This window comes from Danio rerio, chromosome 9 (genome assembly GCF_049306965.1).
Source record: "Danio rerio strain Tuebingen ecotype United States chromosome 9, GRCz12tu, whole genome shotgun sequence".
In the NCBI taxonomy this organism is placed as follows: Eukaryota; Metazoa; Chordata; class Actinopteri; order Cypriniformes; family Danionidae; genus Danio; species Danio rerio.
Genome location: NC_133184.1, coordinates 8,915,220 through 8,933,757, shown reverse-complemented (window position 1 = coordinate 8,933,757; position 18,538 = coordinate 8,915,220). Strand labels below are relative to the sequence as shown.

Sequence of the window (18,538 nt, the reverse complement as noted above, 5' to 3'; positions counted from 1 at the left end):
AAGACACATATAATATAGATATGATTTAGAAAGGGTGTAACAATGTAGAATCAAAACATTTCAACTGAAATATTTGCAAAAACATATCGATATAGTGTATTAATATTACAACAACAAATATATATATACACACACACACATACCTGGAGGACCAGGAGGCCCTGTTCTCCCATCAGGACCAGTCTGTCCATCATCTCCAGGCAAGCCACTTAAACCTTTAGTTGCTCCGAGAACTTGGCCAGGATTTCCTTTTGGACCGATTAGACCTGAACGACCTGGTGGACCTGAGTATCCCTTTGCTCCAGGTTCACCAACAGGACCTTCACCCTAGAAAAAAATGAAGCATGCTTTGATTAATACTGCCATCACTTGATCAATATTAATTTATAGTCAGGGATGTACATAACATTTTTGTACAAGAAGTACGGAGATGTTGCTTGTTCTGACTTTTCACACAGAAATAGTATTTGAATTATGTCATTTGCATTTACTGCTGTATTTCATATTTCTATATGTGGGACCATGCGATTAGCCGGTGCTTTCACATTTGGCTTTATTGACAGATTTACATCTGCATTCAATTGTGGTTTTTGGATATGAACCTCGATATACCAGTGGCTGGAGGCAGGGATTTTTCACAGAGGTGATCAAGCAGGGTCACTTTGAATTGGCACAGATTGTACACAGGATGAAAGTGGACAACAAGGGGAGAGTTGCGAATGAATGAGAAGGGAGAGGATGGTGGTGGTGGGGGTGGGGTTGTTGGTTAGAATCGCAGTAGAAACTGAAGGGAGGGGGTACTGGGGGCTAGGAGTTGGTGTAGGTGGGTTGGTATGAGAAAAGCTGCATTGGATCATAAGTGCGACCAGCACCAACTATATTTTCCTTTTCCCCCCAAGCCATAAACAAAGGTGCATGAGCTTATGTACTAAGTCTGATGCCAAATTAATTAAATCTGAGGTAATGTAAGGTATGAGGATGCATCCCCTGTAAAGGGATGCAATGATTGTACATTGTTTTGGTAAAATTATAGTATGAGGAATAATAACGGTTTCCCCATCAACGAGATTCATCTAATTTCTGCATAACTTCAGAAGAAAATGACTCTCTTCTCATTCACTTGAACTTTTACATTACATTCAAAATAAATAAATGCACATGCCCCTCAATGTTAGCACACCAAAAACTAACAAGCTATTGAGCCAAAAGTGAAAGCACCAGTGCATCATGCAACCCCACATAAATAAATCAGAGATATTGTAAGAAATAAATCACTTAATTAAAATACAAGTTCATGTTTAGATTTCAAAGATGTAAAAATGTGTCATATACATACACATAGTATTTTACTCAACATATATTTGAAAATAGCAAAAAATGCATATATATATACATACATATATATATATATATATATATATATATATATATATATATATATATATATATATATATATATATATATATATATATATATATATATATATATATATATATATATATATATATGAGAAGATGGGTACACTGTGGTCATAAAAGGTATGGACATGGCCAATAACAATACTCAGAGAGACGTTCAACTGATGCTCAATTGGTACTAATAGGTCCAAAGTGTGTCAAGAAAATATCCCCCACACCATTTCACCACCACAAACAGCCATAACCGTTGATACAAGGCTTTATGTTGTTGGCGATAAATTCCGACTCTATCATTTGAATATTGCAGCTGAAATCGAGACTCATCAGACCAGGCAACATTTTTTCAATCTTCTATTGTTTAATTTGTGGTGAGCCTGTGCGAATTGTAGAGATGCTCTACTGCACTCATTATTTGAGTTACTGTTGCCTTTTTATCAGCTGGAACCAATCTAGCCATTCTCCTCTGATCTCTGGCATTAACAAGGCATTTGCGCCCACAGAACTGCCACTCTTTTTTCGGACCATTCTCTGTAAACCCTAGAGATGGTTGTGTGTAAATCTCAGTAGAACAGCAGTTTCTGAAACATTCAGACCAGCACATCTGGCACCAACAACCATGCCACATTCAAAGTCACTTAAATCACCTTTCTTCCTCATTCTGAAGCTCGGTTTTAACTGAAGCAGATTGTCTTGACCTAGTCAGCATGCCTAAATGCATTAAGTTGCTGCCATTTGATTGGCTGAATAGAAATTTGCAGTTAGACAGGTTTACCTAATAAAGTACCCATTAAATAAAATAATATATATGGGGAGATATATATTCATATTCACCTTATACTTTGCGTACGAGCGGTCACAGCCATTTGAATCCCTTTTGGTTTGAGACTTCCATTTTCATTCACTTCCATTCATTTTTAGATGTTAAAAACAGCTCGTTCTGCTGCTTGATGTTGCAAACTGATATTTTTCTTATTATTATAAGATTCTGCTTTGTCTGCATAATCATACAAACACTTGTTTTTAGAGCAAGTAGCTTGACCGTTTTCTGCGGTTTGTTATTTTAAGTGATTTCTCCTAAAGGCAGCTGAATCGGAATTTCTGAAACTGTCGCAAAAACAAGCGCAATTCCGCATTGAAAAATAAGGTTAATATATGATAAAACTATTGTGGCACAAACAGTGTGAAAAACAAGCAACATCTCAGGATGAGATACTGTAACAAGACAAAATGTTTTGGTAATAGTTGGTAATAGCTTCTGTGTCTCTTTCTAAGTGACCTTTAAGTCACCTTTGTTTTCATTTTGCACAATTTGCAATTGTCCAGTAGAAAAATTAAAGTGTGATTAATAGCGGAATCACCACACTCAGGAAATTAGTCTTTTAATTAGATCTAATACTTACAGGAGGCCCTCTAAAACCTGGCTCACCATCTCTGCCATCTATCCCAGGTCTTCCCTGTTCTCCAGGGAAACCACTGTGACCTGGGTCTCCTGGGTCACCAGCTGATCCTGTAGTTCCAAAGTGCAAAAAAAAAAAAAAAAAAAAAGAACATATAGTTGCATATGACCTCTTGTATTATCTAAACACGCTATAGATGAATACTGCACCTTTCTGCACAGCTTCCATAAGCTCTCCTTTTCTGCCTTTGGGCCCAGGTAATCCTTCTGTGCCAGGAAAACCCTGTAAAATTGCAACTCTTGCATGAATTGCATTTTGCTTTGGCAAGTGCAAAGATTTTCATAAGCCGTGTGACAACAAGATGTGGTGTTGGCAACTTACAGGCAAACCATTGGCACCTTTGGTTCCTGGATCTCCCTGATCACCCTGCTGACCCCACTCACCTGCCATCCCAGGATCCCCAGAATCACCAGGAGGCCCCGGGGGACCAGGTGGGGGTTTTACACTGCATTCGCACAGACCATGGTCACCTACGCAAGTGGTAAAAGCAAAACAAAAACTGTTAAAACCAGTAAAACAGTACTAACAGAAATGGACAAAGGTTCTTCTCATAGTCCTATGCATTAGCAAGTATTTAAAAATCCTAAAGCATTTTTATATGCACTTAGCTTACCCTTTGGCCCCTTTTTTCCTGCACTCCCTGGACGTCCACGGTGTCCAGGAGAACCTTTGAAGTACTCTTCCACTGTATTAAGACACATTTAAAGTCTTAAGTATGTTACAATACTCAGTATTGAGGTCTCTTTTCCATAGGTGTCTGCTCATTTTACCTCAGATCAACTATTAGCATGATTGGAGACAAAAATAAAAACACCCTACTTTCATATGCGTCTATTCACATGCAAATTAGCAGGAAGTAGGATACTCTGTAACTCTGACATTCAAGACATCTACATGCAGCACATGCAGAAATCAAGACCTTTTCCAAAACCTCACCAGATATAGAGCTTTGCTGTATAAAAAAGTGCTTCATTAAAATGCTTACATGATCCCTTGGGTCCAGGTGGCCCAACACTTCCAGGTGACCCATCAGGACCAGGTGGCCCAGGCTGAGTGGCAGGATTACCAGGTTCTCCAGTTTCACCACTGGCTCCCTTTGGCCCCCGAGGTCCTTCTGGACCCCACAATTCGACTGTGGATGAGGGAAACAACTGAATTAGAGTTTGGTTAAGCAAGCATATGATCGAAGAAAGAATAAGGAAAGATGAAAACATAATGCCAAGTTTACATTACAGGATTTTAAGTAGGGTTTTAAGTCTGATTACTTCAACGAGTTCTTCAACAGTCTGATCTACACTGGACAGTCTAAGACAAAGAGGCTCTCTTATGCGACACCTCGCAAACGAAAATTCAAATCTAGGATGTTAAATATCCTGAACCAGTTGGCCAACCAAATCAGATGTAGTGATGAGCCACAGCCAATGAGAGAGCAAGACTGGCCAGTGTTTTTATGCTCTCAATAGAAATGGCCGTGATTGTCTACGCCAATAGTCTAGTGGTTAGTGCGTCGATACATAGCACCCATGTGCTTGTGGCGACCTGAGTTTATTTCCTGGCTCGAGGTCCTTTGCTAATCCTTTCCCTATCTTTGCTCCTTACACTTTCCTGTCTGTCAATCTCTACTGTCCTGACAATAAAGGGTGAAAACCCCTATAAAAAAAAGAAAAAAGAAGTGGCTGTGATTGTGTAGAATGGTCATCGCTTCGACCTGCATTTACAAAGGAACAAGAGCATATGAAAACCACATCTATTGATCAGCCGATGGATCAGACATTGCTTTTAAATGCTCCTCTGAAATCTTTCATTCACTGTGGTTTGGGGGCTGGACAGTGCTGTGTGGTGACAGGATTGTTGTCATGTTGTGTAGTGTGTGACCACCCTCCTGATTTACGTAGTGTTGCATAGTGTAAACAACAAAACAACTTAATGACACACAATCTAGTCATGTAGTCTGAATGGCTCATCGATCTGTTGATGTTTATGTGGTGTGAGCTAGGCTTTAGGTATATTTCTACACATAATATAATGACCTATTTAAAGCTCATATGGGGATCAGTAATAAAATACCTGTTTGTTGTCCATAGGGAGGGGGTCCTGGAGGACCTGGTTGTCCTTTAGCACCTTTACGGCCATAATTTCCAACAGGGCCACGCTCTCCTGGAGGTCCTGGAGGACCCACTATTTCATTAAGACAAAGAGAAAGAAGAGAAGATTTTGGTTTTATTTGTTTTGTTTTATTAGGTAGAAGTATTAAGTACAATTGGTCATTGGCATAGTTAAGCACATGTTAGCAGATAAATGCATTTAGGCTTTTAGAAACAGTTGGCACAATGTGCAAAATCTTTGAACAAGCATCAGAATGTATGAATGTATGATGAAACGAAAGATTTTTTCAATTGTTGCAAATGTATTAAAAATAAAAAACCTGAAAAATCACATGTACATAAATATTCACAGTCTTTGCTCAATACTTAGTTATTGCACCTTTTGCAGCAAAAACAGCCTCAAGTCTTTTTGAATATGATGCTACATGCTTGGCATGCCTGTCTTTGGGAATGTTTGCCTATTCCTCTTTGCAGTACCTCTCAAGCTCTATCAGGTTGGATGGGAAACGACTGTGTACAGCCATTTTCAGATCTCTCCAGAGTAGTTCAATAGAATTTAGGTCTGGGCTCTGGCTGGGCCACCCAAGGCCATTCACCGAGTTGTTGTGAAACCACTCCATTGATATTTTGGCGGTGTTCTTTGGGTCATTGTCCTGCTGGAATATGAACCATCACCCCAGTCTGAGGTCAAGAGCACTCTAAAGCAGGTTTTCAATCAGGATGTCTCTGTTCATTGCTGCGTTCATCTTTCCCTCTATCCTGACTAGTCTTCCAGTTCCTGCTGCTGAAAAACATCCCAACAGCATGATGCTGCCACCACCATGCTTCACTGTAGGGATGGTATTAGCCTGGTGATGAGCGATGCCTGGTTTTCTCCAAACGTAACGCCTGGCATTCACTCTAAAGTGTTACATTTTAGTCTCATCAGATCAGAGAGTTTTGTTTCAGATGCCTTTAAGCAAATTCCAGGCGGGCAGCTATGTGTATTCCTTCTGGCCACTCTACTATATAGGCCTGATTGGTGGGTTTCTGCACAGATGGTTGGCCTTCTATAAGGTTCTCCTCTCTCCACAGAAGAATGTTGGAGCTCTTTCAGATTGACTGTCAGGTTATTAATCACCTCCCTGACGAAGGCCCTTCTCAATTGATCACTCAGCTTAGATGGCCGGCCAGCTCAAGGAAGAGTCCTAGTGATTCCAAAAATCTTCCACTTACGGATGGAGGCTAATGTGCTCATTGGAACTTTCAGAGCAGCAGAAATTTTTCAGTAACCTTCCCCAGCCTTGTGCCTCGAGACAATCCTGTCTCAGAGGTCTACAGACAATTCCTTTGTCTTCATGCTGGGTTTGTGCTTTGACATGCACTGTCAACCCTGGGACCTTATATAGATAGGTGTATGCCTTTTCAAAGCATGTCCAATCACCTGGATTTACCACAGGTGAACTCCAATTAAGCTGCTAAAACATCTCAAGAATGATCAGTGGAAAAAGAATGTACCTGAGCTCAATTTAGAGCTCTGCGACAAAGGCAGTGAATACTTATGTACATGTGATTTGTCAGGTTTTTTTTATTTTTAATAAATTTGCAACAACTTAAAAAAAATATTTTTTTCACATTGTCATTATGGGGTATCGTGTGTAGAATTTTGAGGAAATAAATGAATTTAATCCATTTTGGAATAAGGCTGTAAAATAAAAAATGTGAAAAAAGTGAAGCGCTATTCCAAGCATGTTGGATTCATTTTCTTGTGCTGAACACAAAATTACTAATTTTGAAGAAAGATAAAAACTTGTAACCGTTTTTTCCTACACTATGGAAGTCAGTGGTTACTGGTTTTCAGACTTCATCATCTTCTTTAGTGTTGAAAACAATACACAGAAAAGTGTGAAACCACTTGAGGGTGGGCAAATATTGAGTAAATATTCATTTTTGGGTGACACTTTAAGTCAATGTTTCTCAACCACATTCCTGGAGGACCACCAACACTGCATGTTTTGGATGTCTCTCTTGTCTGTCACACTCATTATGCTGTGTTTACACCAGACATGGCATGCTCGAGTAAATCGTGCTATTTACACATAAATAATGTGTGAACGTTTTGAGTTTACTTCACTTCACAATGGACGCAGGTTCACATCATGAGCAGGGCTTCGGTTTCTTCTGTAGTTTCGTTTCTAAATGGCTAACATGGATTTTATTGAGGTACTAGCTGTGCTTTAAGTGTTTTAGGAGGGCTGAAAAATCATGTTGATTCGTTTGGCGCAGTGTCTGAGTCTTCTAGATCCCTTCTGAGGTGCACCAAGCTTTGTGAGATCATCAACTTCAGTACCTGGATGATAAAAGCTTTCAGCGAACCTTCAGACTGAGCCAAGCCAGTTTGATGAGCTGTTGTCTGGTGTCGGCAAGAGAATTTCCCCTCGGGACACCAACAACAGGCACTATGTCATAATCACACACCTACATAAGCAAGCTCCTGATTGATTAATGAAGCACAAAAGTCTGCTGAAGTTCAGATTTTCCAAACCACGCCACTTCATTCATGCGAATAGCATCATTAGCTCTGCAGTACTGAATGTCTATTCTTTGCAGTGACTTGCATGTAAATCACTCGCAATTGACACTTCTGGAGAGAACGCAGCATTATGAGGTCTTTAGTCTTTGCTAATGAGATGATGATTTGAACCAGGTGTGTTTAGTTAAGAAGACATGGAAAATGCACAGAGCTGGTGGTCCTCCAGGAACGTGGTTGAGAAACACTGCTTTAAGTGACTCTAAATATAGACTCGATGGGCTTAAGTAAGTGTTTCAGAAACTGCATAATTTTTTGTGCACCTCCATCTTCTTTTACAATATGGGCTGTGGGACTATGGGGTTCAGAGTATGGGCTGAGGAAGGAAAAGTTTCATATTTCTTTTTTTAGAAATACCTCCAGTATCATCAAATGGACTTCCTACTAGCTCCCCGGGTTCTCCTACGTCTCCCTGTTGAATAATGTAGATTTGAGTTACTGAACATTTTTCAGACAGAATTATTATTAAGTAAGCCAGAAATGTATTTATAACCTTGCGGCCATTATTTCCTGGGAAACCTGGCAGTCCAGTGTCACCCTGTAGGAATAACATATATGTTATTAAAATAACCACAAATGACATGCAAGTTTTGGTAAATTGATCAAAATATAGATACCCTAGGTCCTGGCCAGCCATCTAATCCTGGGTTTCCCTGTAGTTATAGGAAATTGTTAACAATATTGGATTTTTATTAGGTTTGCTTTGCATTTCGCTTATATAAAGGGTTATAAGTTTTAAAAATCATACCCGAGCTCCTGCAAACCCTGACACGCCGCTCTCTGCTTTTGTGGATAAATATCCCTGAAACAATTAAAAACAAAAATGTTTTCATGGTGTATCCAAAACACAAACATGGGATATCTTCACTTTTCTCCCAATTTCATCTGGAAGCTTTCCACTTCCACAGCTTTTGAATATTATTTGATGACTTATCATTTTTAATCTTGCGATGTAGTTGTTTATAGGCTATGTTTAGCTTTCGTTACAAAAATGACTATATGCAGCATTAAGATTGTCTTTTTTGTATTGTCTCTGGCTATGAAACATGAAGACGGCACATTTACATTTATTGAAGGAAAGGAAGAAAAAACATCTTTGTTATCAACAAAAGTTCAAATGTCACTTACCAAATCTCCCTTATCTCCTTTAGAACCCATTTTTCCTTTATCACCCTGTTGACAACCCCAAAAAATAAAGGAGACAGAAATCAGAGAGATTATCATGTATATCACATTTATAAAAGAAAAACTAATTTCTTTATGTATTGAATGATGTTCGTCCTGCCTGCCAGTCTGAAGGGATTGGGCTGGTTTGCGAGAAAACTCCTGGTGGGCCTGGCTCTCCAATTTCTCCCTGAGTGAGTATATGAGTATAGGTTAAAAGTGTAGATAACAAACCATAATAAGAGCCTGACATGATGATGTATAAGCCATTAAACAATTCCTCACCAATTCTCCTTTGACTCCTTTTAAGATTTTAGTTCTTTCACCCTGTACAGAGGTGGCGGATATACATTAACATCAAAACATCATACAAAGATTTTTTAAAGATGATTGCTTATTAAACAGGGTAAATTCGATAGCGTTGTCATAAAGCTAAATGTTGTGTTTTATTACCTTTTGTCCCTTGGCACCTTTCAGACCTTGAGGACCCTAAATAAATAAATAAATAAATGAGTAAAAACAGTGAGAAGAAGAGATTGCAGGTTTGGAGGCCGTTTAATTTGACTGCGCATAAAAAGAACTCACCCAAGGACCTTGGAATCCTGGCAATCCTCTGTATCCTGGGTCACCAGTCGGTCCCTGTAAAAGTAAATGAAGATGTTTGTAAAAAACAACACGTTTAAGTCATGATCTTTAATCTTCATCACATTTCATCTCACCATCTTTTATCAATAATGGTTAGCTTCAATTGTCACAATACGAATAATAATTGGCAAACTTACAACAATCCCTGGGAAACCAGCTGGCCCTGGATCTCCCTGTAATATATAAAAGGGAACGATGACAAAATCAAAGTGACAAAACGATAAAGAAATGATTCACTGAACTTTATTATTATTATTTTTATTATTATTATTATTATTTTTATTATTTAAACCAAATGCAAGTAAACTAGTTTATCTCAGAATAATGGAAACATAATCAAAGCTTAAATGAACAGCTCTCCAAAGCAGGATAATTGCTATCATTGTCTTTATAAGTCATTTTGACTAACAGTCTTAATTTTGACATTTTGACTTTTTAGTAGTCTTTTACATTTACATTTAGCAGACGGTTGTGTCTAAAGTGACTTGCAATTTAGAAGGGATTCAACAAGACGAGGCAATACACACAAGAAGTGCTATTCATACAAAGGAACTGTTAGTGCTCATTATTAAGTGCTAGAGGAAGTTTTTGTTATAGAGTGAAGAGTACTTTTGCAGGTGGTTTGTAAAGCCCACTCACTTTTGACTAAAATGTCATTCAGTTGACTAAATTTTAAATGTCTACTCTATACATACTCTACATTTACTTGACAAACATCTAGCAAGGGATGCGCTTCCCAAACAACGACGTAACTCGCGACTGAACTATCATTGTTTGGGAAAAGAACGATGTAGTGACGAGTGTTTCTCAAAACCGTAGTTGCTTTGTCGCAGATTAGTTATAACGTAAAACGTCCATGATGATGATCTAAACTGGTAGTAACAACTAGAGAAGAAACCCCATAATTTCTTTGTGCAAAGGATATTGTTTTAAATGCACACACATAAAAAAATCCAATATTAGTTTTGGTAAAAACATGCCCTCGCTTTCTATATTAATTGACATACATGTAAATGGAACATATAGGGAATATGTTTCCTTTACAAATATTATTGAGAACATTCCATAGTCTATTCTAAATGAACAAAATCACTTACAAAAGCTAACACGTATTCTAATCTCATATATAAATCATATAAATAAATAAATAAATAATGAGGGTATTTATTAAGAAATTAAATTTAATATTTATTACGAAATGAAAAAAAAAATCCTATACTTTAATAATAATATTAATAATGATGATGGTTATTGTTATTATTAAGTATGATATTTTATTATTAAGTAGGATATTGTTTATTATTGTTATATTATTTAATTTTATCTTTATTCATTGGCAAAACTTCCAATATATTTTCACCATACTTTTTGTCAGTTAGAACTTTTTTTATTTGTATCTTATTTAGATTAGCTATGCGCTTGTTAAGTGTGATGTCACGCAAAGTGGCTTCTAGGTTCAATTGTTATATCAAACTGTATGGGGCGACTCAACAAATGGTAATAATAAACGTTTAAAGCCATATAATATTTTATAAAATCATGATCGCAATATATATGTCCATGCCTAATATCTGATGGCTAGAAAATTATTATTTGTTTATAAATTCTAATAATGTTGGTATTTGGGATGCAGTAAGTACAGAGACTATAATGTACACTAAGATTTTACATAAAATTCACTTTAATGTGTGATATTACTAAAAAGTGGTCATAAGTGAATATTTTCTCAATTCAAATAAGTAGCGGCTTAGACCTGGAAACAATAATCCATACGTCACCGATAGGCCATGACTTAACAAGCGGATTAGCCTTAAAGTGATTAAATTAAGTGCAAATTATTATTTTTTTTGCTTAACTAATTATTTTAGGTAAATTTCTTGGTTTTGTTTTCTCTTACCCTGAATCTTTCCATATAGACCCAAACCTCCAAAGGATCACCTTTCTCCCCCTTCATTCCTGGCCAGCCCTACAGAGCATCACATTATTATGGGTTATACAGTCGAAGTCATGTAATATATAAGTTCTGAATATATTCTGTGTAATGTCTCAGTGATTTTGCTTATAACACACAAATAAATTAACAATCGTACTGGTGTTCCTTGTCCGCCTTCTAAACCTGGGAAGCCCGGCATTCCTGAATCTCCCCGGGTTCCATTACAGCCATCAGGTCCTGCTTTACCTCGAGCTCCAGATGGTCCAGGATGGCCCTGATGAGAGACAATCAATGCCACATAATGGGTGAATCCAAATCTCACAACAACAACAAAAACATCGCATTTTATAGATTAAGGAAATATATTATGACATTAGAAGTGTATTACTTCTGATGAGTTTTAGTGATGTAACTACAGTACGAACTAAACTTTGGTATCTTTTAATCATATTGCTGTTCCTGCCATTTTATAGAACCTTGTTATATCTCTAAATAAAATGTTGCTACAAAGTAATACTTACAGGTACACCATCAGCTCCATTAAACCCTGGAACCCCTTCCATTCCCTAAAAAATGATCAGAAAGACATTTACATCTTAACATCTTTTGTAAGAATCACACTTTTAAAATCTGGTCTCAGAGCTGTTCTTAGACACATTTTTCTTAATCCTTAAAAGTTCAGCTAATTATCACATATACTGTTTTGATTGCTCTCATTCATTCATTCATTCATTCATTCATTCATTCATTCATTCATTCATTCACTCACTCACTCACTCACTCACTCACTCACTCACTCACTCACTCACTCACTCACTCACTCATTCATTCATTCATTCATTCATTCATTCATTCATTCATTCATTCATGCAATTCAATCATTGTTTCATATACTTTACTCTCTTTTTTTTCATTTATTCGACTGTTTGCAGTGTAACCACCACAGAATATTTATACACCAAATAGTATTTTTTAAAATCCATTTATGTAAAACTGTTTTGGTCAGAATATTTGCCAGAAATGAATAGTGATTTGTATTATTCGTTTTTTATTAATATTTGCATTGTTTTCTTACTACAATGGTGGTCGCTTACTAATATAGATATATTTATACAATTATTATTTATTTATTTTAAGGTGGTCAAAAATAAACGGGGCAAATTGAGAGATTGCTGCGAACTTGAGACTACCAAAAGGATGTCACATATGCGAATATCAGATATTGTGAAAAGGGGCTATTTGCTTTATTTTAAACAGTATTTAGTAAGTCTTTAAAGACAAAGAAGAAAACAAAACAGAGAAACTCACCACACTTCCTTTTGGACCCACAAAGCCTGCTTCGCCATGCTCTCCCTTCATTCCTTTAGGGCCCTGAAGGCCAGGCTCTCCCTGTCGCCCTTTAGGGCCTGTGGGACCCTGGGGGCCAAGTGGTCCAGGCAATCCCTACATAAAAAAAAGTTAAAGAATTAGATGCAGTTGCATACATATTTAAATCAGAATGAGGGTTCATGAGGGTTTAGACCATGGCAATAAACTTACAGTAGACATGTACACTTAACACCACATCTTAATATATAAGTACAGTTGAAGTCAGAATTATTAGCCCCCCCCCCTCCTTTTTTTTTTTTCTTTTTTCAATATTTCCCAAATGATGTGTAACAGAGAAAGGAAATTTTTTACAGTGTGTCTGGTAATATTTTTTTCTTCAGAAGAGAGTCTTATCTGTTTTATTTCGGCTAGAATGAAAACAGTTTTTTATAATAATAATAATAATAAAAAAAAAAAACTTTTTTGGGACAAAATTATTAGCCCCTTTAAGCTACATTTTTTTTTTTCGGCCACCATTATACAATAACTTGCGTAATTACCCTAACCAGCCTAGTTAAGCATTTAAATGTCCCTTTAAGCTTTATAGAAGTGTCCTGAAAAATATCTAGTAAAACATTATTTACTGTCATCATTCATTCATTCATTTTCTTTTCAGCTTAGTCCCTATATTAATCCAGGGTCGCCACAATGGAATGAACCGCCAACTTATCCAGCAAGTTTTTACGCAGCGGACGCCCTTCCAGCCGCAACCCATCTCTGGGAGACATCCACACAAACACACTCATACACTATGGACAATTTAGCCTACCCAATACACCTGTACCACATGTCTTTGGACTGTGGGGGAAACCGGAGCACCCGGAGGAAACCCACACGAAGGCAGGGAGAACATGCAAACTCCACACAGAAACGCCAACTGAGCCGAGGTTCGAACCAGCGACCCAGCGACCTTCTTACTTACTGCCTCGCCTACTGTCATCATGACAAAGATAAAATAAATCAGTTATTAGGGATGAGTTATTTAAACTATTATGTTTAGAAACAATCTTGCCTCCTTTAAACAGAAATTAGGGAAACAGGAGTGCTAATAATTGAGGGGGGCTAATAATTCTGACTTTAATTGTGTGTGTAAATATATATATATATATATATATATATATATATATATATATATATATATATATATATATATATATATATATATATATATATATATGCTAAATATGATGAGAATGATCAGAAAAATTATCAAAAATGATCAGAAACCTGATGTGACATTATTATAATACCGATGCTATGTTGATCTAATACATTACACATGACCAGCAGTCATAAATTGTAAGTGTGCTTTGTCAGATTTATTTTGTTCACATTGTTACTGCTATGGGATGTAAACATTGCTGCTTCAGTTTTCATTTAATCAAAAGCTTTACATGTTTCCTTTTAATTCTATTTTATGCATCTTTCTATCATATACTGGCAACAGTTTTAAGTGATAAAAAAATCAATCTGCCATTTTTTATGAAAAAAAAAATAAAACCCATAACGTGTTCAGAGCATGGTTTATACCCCCAGATCAAAAAGCAGTGCTACGATCATTTTTAAATTATAACCAATTCATCAAACAGTTCTTAAAGAAACAGTTCATCTAAAAAATGTAATCCTTTTATAATTTACTCAACCTCTGCTTGTTCTAAACCTTTAGGAGTTTCTTTCTTTTCTTAAGCATAAGGAAAATATTCTTTTATAATGTTGGGAGGAACAATCATTTACTGTATTCTACTATAGATGTCAGTGGCTGATGGTTTCCAACATTGTTCAGAATATCTTGTGTGTGTGTATTTGTTCATCAGAAGAAATAATTTCATAAAAACATTACAACTTCCTGAGTGTCATTAAACTGTGAGGAAAGTTTCATTTCATTTCATAAATTATCCGTTAAAGTTGTAAACAGTCTCACTATATAACAGTAGTTTCCAATCCTGCTTCTTGATGACCAACATCCTGCATCCAACGCATTTGCTATTTGAGTTTTCTACCGTGCATGAAGACTTTGCAGAGCTTGATTATTCAGATGTGCTTGATTTAGGCAGATTTGGACACACAGCCAAGCCATGTTATGCATTTTTAAGCATCACCACAAGAGGGCGAACTCTCCTAAAATACAGTAAAGATCCATAGCGCCATCCAGTGCACACAACACCACACTGCAAATACATAATATTTAGAAAAGGGGTCAAAAACCAAATATCACTGAGAGCCGTTGCCTGAAGGTAAATATACCAAATTATTTTACATTAAAGTTGAAATTTTGAAAACATTACATTAAGTCATATTGATTAATGTAGTATAAAGTTCAAAATCATAATGCATTGCAATAAATACATAAACCAGGGCTGGCCGAACCTTTTTGTATAAAGGGCTAAAAACCAAATATCATTGATAGCCATGGGCCAAAGATAAATATACCAAATTAATTTACAGTAAAGTTGCCATGTGCACTTTCTTAATTCATTTCATAATATAAAAAAACTGAGAAAACATTACTTTCAAATATATTAAATAATGCAGTTTAACTTTCTTTATTCATAACTTTGCAATAAAATCATAAACAATTACATTTATCACACAGTGAAGTTCAATGCTGAATAGACTAGTCAAGCAGAAGCTGTCTTTGCCTTGATTCACACAGTCTCTTCATTGTCCTCTATGCATCATATCTTAAACTATATCAGATTAATTTAAACCATTTACATTGGAACAGTTTCAGATATCTTTTTTTGTAGCTTCACAATAAAACAAACGAATAACAGTTTAAATTAAATTTAAAATGACAATCTCTAAAACATGGTCTCAAACTGGATTCCTTGAGGGCTGCAGCTCTGCACAGCTTTACTCCAACCCTAATCAAACACAGCTGATCCAACTAATCAAGGTGTTCAAGACTACTAGAGACTATGGCTGTTTCTCAATTCCAAGAACACAGAGCACGGACTTGTGTTCTTGTGGAGACCGGTCTTGCCAGGTGTCCTCGGAAGAAAAAACTCGGGAGACCACAAGAACAGAGAACGTGTCCTGTGAGAAATGAGATACTGCTTTCTTCCTGATGGTCACATGACCTTCACGTTTTTTTAATGGAAAATTATTTAAATATTACAGCCTTCATACAATGATTTATTGTTTTTCCCCTTTTCAAAATTTATACTGTGCATAAAAATAATATAAATATACATTGCACAATATAAATAAAACTGATTTTTATATGAATTTCAGCAAACAAACATCCTTAATGTGTTTATACCTTTATTATGATGTTCATGGTAATGTTTATATTAACCGTTTCATTTAGGGAAGCTAATGAGTCAAATAAGTTATATCTCTGAACTTCAATAATCAATCTAAATAAAACGCAGCGCTTCCCACCTCCAGTCGCAATGACTTCTGGGACTTCTGGAGCAAGTTCGGGGTTCAAGTCTGCATCAGTGCGTCCTCGATTTCAAGAACACATCCGGGAAGTTATATGCGTCCTCTGTTCTTGTGGTCTTGAGTATTGAAACTGAATGTTGGCAGCTGACGATGGGGTTACACAATAACTCGAAAACACAAGACCGCTGAAGAACGCATATTGAGAAACCGCCTATATTAATTAAGCATGTGTGAGTTGGAGGTGGTTGGAGCTAAACTGTGCAGAGTTGAGGCCCTCCAGGAATTGAGTTTGAGACCATTGCTCTAAACCATTCTCAGATGAGATGGCGGGTCGAATCATAAGCCGTAGTTTAGGCATTTCTGATTTAGAGTATGAAGTTTTGTGATACGTTTTGAAGGTGGAATAAACCAACGAATGGATGAATGATAGAATGAATGAATGAATGAATGAATGAATGAATAAATAAATAAATAAATAAATAAATAAATAGTACTAATTAAGCAAAAAGTCCTTTGTAGATGTGTTATAATTAACTGGTTGTTTTTATCTTATCTACAAATAAACTCAGAATTATTAACCCTCCTGTGAAATTCAGTTATTTACAAAAAACAAAAAATAAATAAACAAAAATCCTATTTTAGTGCTATTTTGTAAAACAGTAGTATATAGCCTAATGTGCCTTTTAAAGGCTTACATATCTTAATTATGGTAGCTAAGCAACTTAATTTAAGCAAGTTACTGTTGTTACTTGAAATTATTTTACAGTGGTTTGTTCTGTAGCAATAGGAAAAAAAACTTAAAGAGGTTAATAATAATAATGACCATAATATTTGCTTTTGAAAACTTAAAATACAAACTAAAATAAAAACAAGCAAACACATAAAAATAAATAAATAAATAAATAAATAAATAAATGAATGAATGAATGAATGAATGAATGAATGAATGAATGAATGAATGAATGAATAAATAAATAAATAAATAAATAAATAAATAAATCTCCAGAAGAAAATATTTATTTTTATTTTTGGAAATATTGTGAAAATGTCCTTGCTCTGTTAAACATCACTTGGGAAATATATGAAAAGGAATAAAAAATCTGACTTCAACTGTTTTTATCTGTCAGTTTCACATCCAAAGGGAACTGCAAATGCATTTAAAGTTGCAAATGTTTTAATCGTGCAAAATAACTGTGAAGCAGGACTGTGTTTGTGGTTAAGTCTGGAGATGTGTGTGCTAAGAGGTTCAATCCTACAAGCTGTGTTCTAGCCTGATGGGTTGCATTGATAAACAGACGCCCTGCTGTCTGATGCTCACTTAAACCCTTTAACCCTATCCTGCTTAAGCCAACTGATCTGAGATCCTGTTAAGAGAGAACATGACGATCAAAGAAAATACTAAGTACTGGAGACTATTTACACACATCCACGTCAACAAAGCATAAAATGGCATCGCTGATTAAAATAGTCATCTGGGTAGTGTGCTGACTATTTGAGAAAGAGACTTGATGAAGCTACTGATTGAGCTTCGCATGCTAAGTTTGCAGGTCTAAGACAGGCCACAGTGATCACAAAGTCTTTCTTTACTCTTTACAATAACATCTATTCAGAAATAAATTGGATGTTTTTTGCTATACAATAGGTTTTAAGTACACAATCAAAAAGTAGCAATACATCAGGCTCTCAAATGAGTTTTAAAAGGTCTTTTAAGAAAATATAGGTCACACATTTACAATAATATTTCAGTAGTTAATGTATTTGCTTATAATAATGAACAATATGTGCGAAAAATTTATTATTTTTAATTCAACATTTACTGATGCATTATTAAAATGCAAATTCATGCGTGTTAACATGATTTAAAGCACTGTAAGTTTAACAAGTAACATAAAATAAAGCTTATTTTTTAAACTATAACTAAGATGAATAAATACTTTAATATTTCATTGTAGCATTGTTCATTCATTCATTCATTTTCTTGTCGGCTTAGTCCCTTTATTAATCCAGGGTTGCCACAGCGGAATGAACCGCCGACTTATCCAGCAAGTTTTTACGCAGCGGATGCCCTTCCACCTGCAACCCATCTCTGGGAAACATCCACACATACACTCACACACACACACACTACGGACAATTTAGCCTACCCAGTTCACCTGTACCGCATGTCTTTGGACTGTGGGGGAAACCGGAGCATCCGGAGGAAACCCACGCGAAGGCAGGGAGAACATGCAAACTCCACACAGAAACGCCAACTGAGCCGAGGTTCGAACCAGCGACCTTCTTGCTGTGAGGCGACAGCACTACCTACTGCGCCACTGCCTCGCCACTGTAGCATTGTGACCAAAACGAATGTATAATAGATTGTTGACAGCTGATCTATGAATCAATTTGCCATCTTAATAAATCTGCCTGCCATCTTATTGATTTGTTGTTAAAATGTTTTAATCACTCTTATTTTCTTTACAGGGGCTGCACGGTGGCGCAGTGGGTA

At 36.3% G+C, this 18,538-nt stretch overlaps 1 protein-coding gene across 8 annotated transcripts in view; it reads right to left on the bottom strand.

The window, feature by feature from the left end:
* Positions 1 to 18,538, bottom strand: part of col4a2 (collagen, type IV, alpha 2) — a 154,275-nt gene that overhangs the window by 37,029 nt on the left and 98,708 nt on the right. For all 8 annotated transcript variants that reach the window (XR_011016782.2, XR_012385159.1, XR_012385161.1 and 5 more), the window contains exons 5-25: positions 12,601 to 12,735; positions 11,814 to 11,858; positions 11,450 to 11,566; positions 11,257 to 11,325; positions 9,497 to 9,532; positions 9,300 to 9,353; positions 9,168 to 9,203; positions 9,000 to 9,041; positions 8,836 to 8,904; positions 8,679 to 8,723; positions 8,299 to 8,352; positions 8,168 to 8,203; positions 8,044 to 8,088; positions 7,908 to 7,962; positions 4,944 to 5,054; positions 3,862 to 4,008; positions 3,490 to 3,561; positions 3,198 to 3,346; positions 3,026 to 3,098; positions 2,820 to 2,926; positions 144 to 327 (exon numbers count right to left, since the gene is read on the bottom strand). Coding sequence is in view for 1 of the 8 variants with exons in the window: in XM_068223547.2 (XP_068079648.2) it covers positions 144 to 327; positions 2,820 to 2,926; positions 3,026 to 3,098; positions 3,198 to 3,346; positions 3,490 to 3,561; positions 3,862 to 4,008; positions 4,944 to 5,054; positions 7,908 to 7,962; positions 8,044 to 8,088; positions 8,168 to 8,203; positions 8,299 to 8,352; positions 8,679 to 8,723; positions 8,836 to 8,904; positions 9,000 to 9,041; positions 9,168 to 9,203; positions 9,300 to 9,353; positions 9,497 to 9,532; positions 11,257 to 11,325; positions 11,450 to 11,566; positions 11,814 to 11,858; positions 12,601 to 12,735 (1,681 nt within the window). In the remaining 7 variants the exon portion in view is untranslated. The remainder of the gene's footprint in view (positions 1 to 143; positions 328 to 2,819; positions 2,927 to 3,025; positions 3,099 to 3,197; positions 3,347 to 3,489; positions 3,562 to 3,861; positions 4,009 to 4,943; positions 5,055 to 7,907; positions 7,963 to 8,043; positions 8,089 to 8,167; positions 8,204 to 8,298; positions 8,353 to 8,678; positions 8,724 to 8,835; positions 8,905 to 8,999; positions 9,042 to 9,167; positions 9,204 to 9,299; positions 9,354 to 9,496; positions 9,533 to 11,256; positions 11,326 to 11,449; positions 11,567 to 11,813; positions 11,859 to 12,600; positions 12,736 to 18,538) is intronic.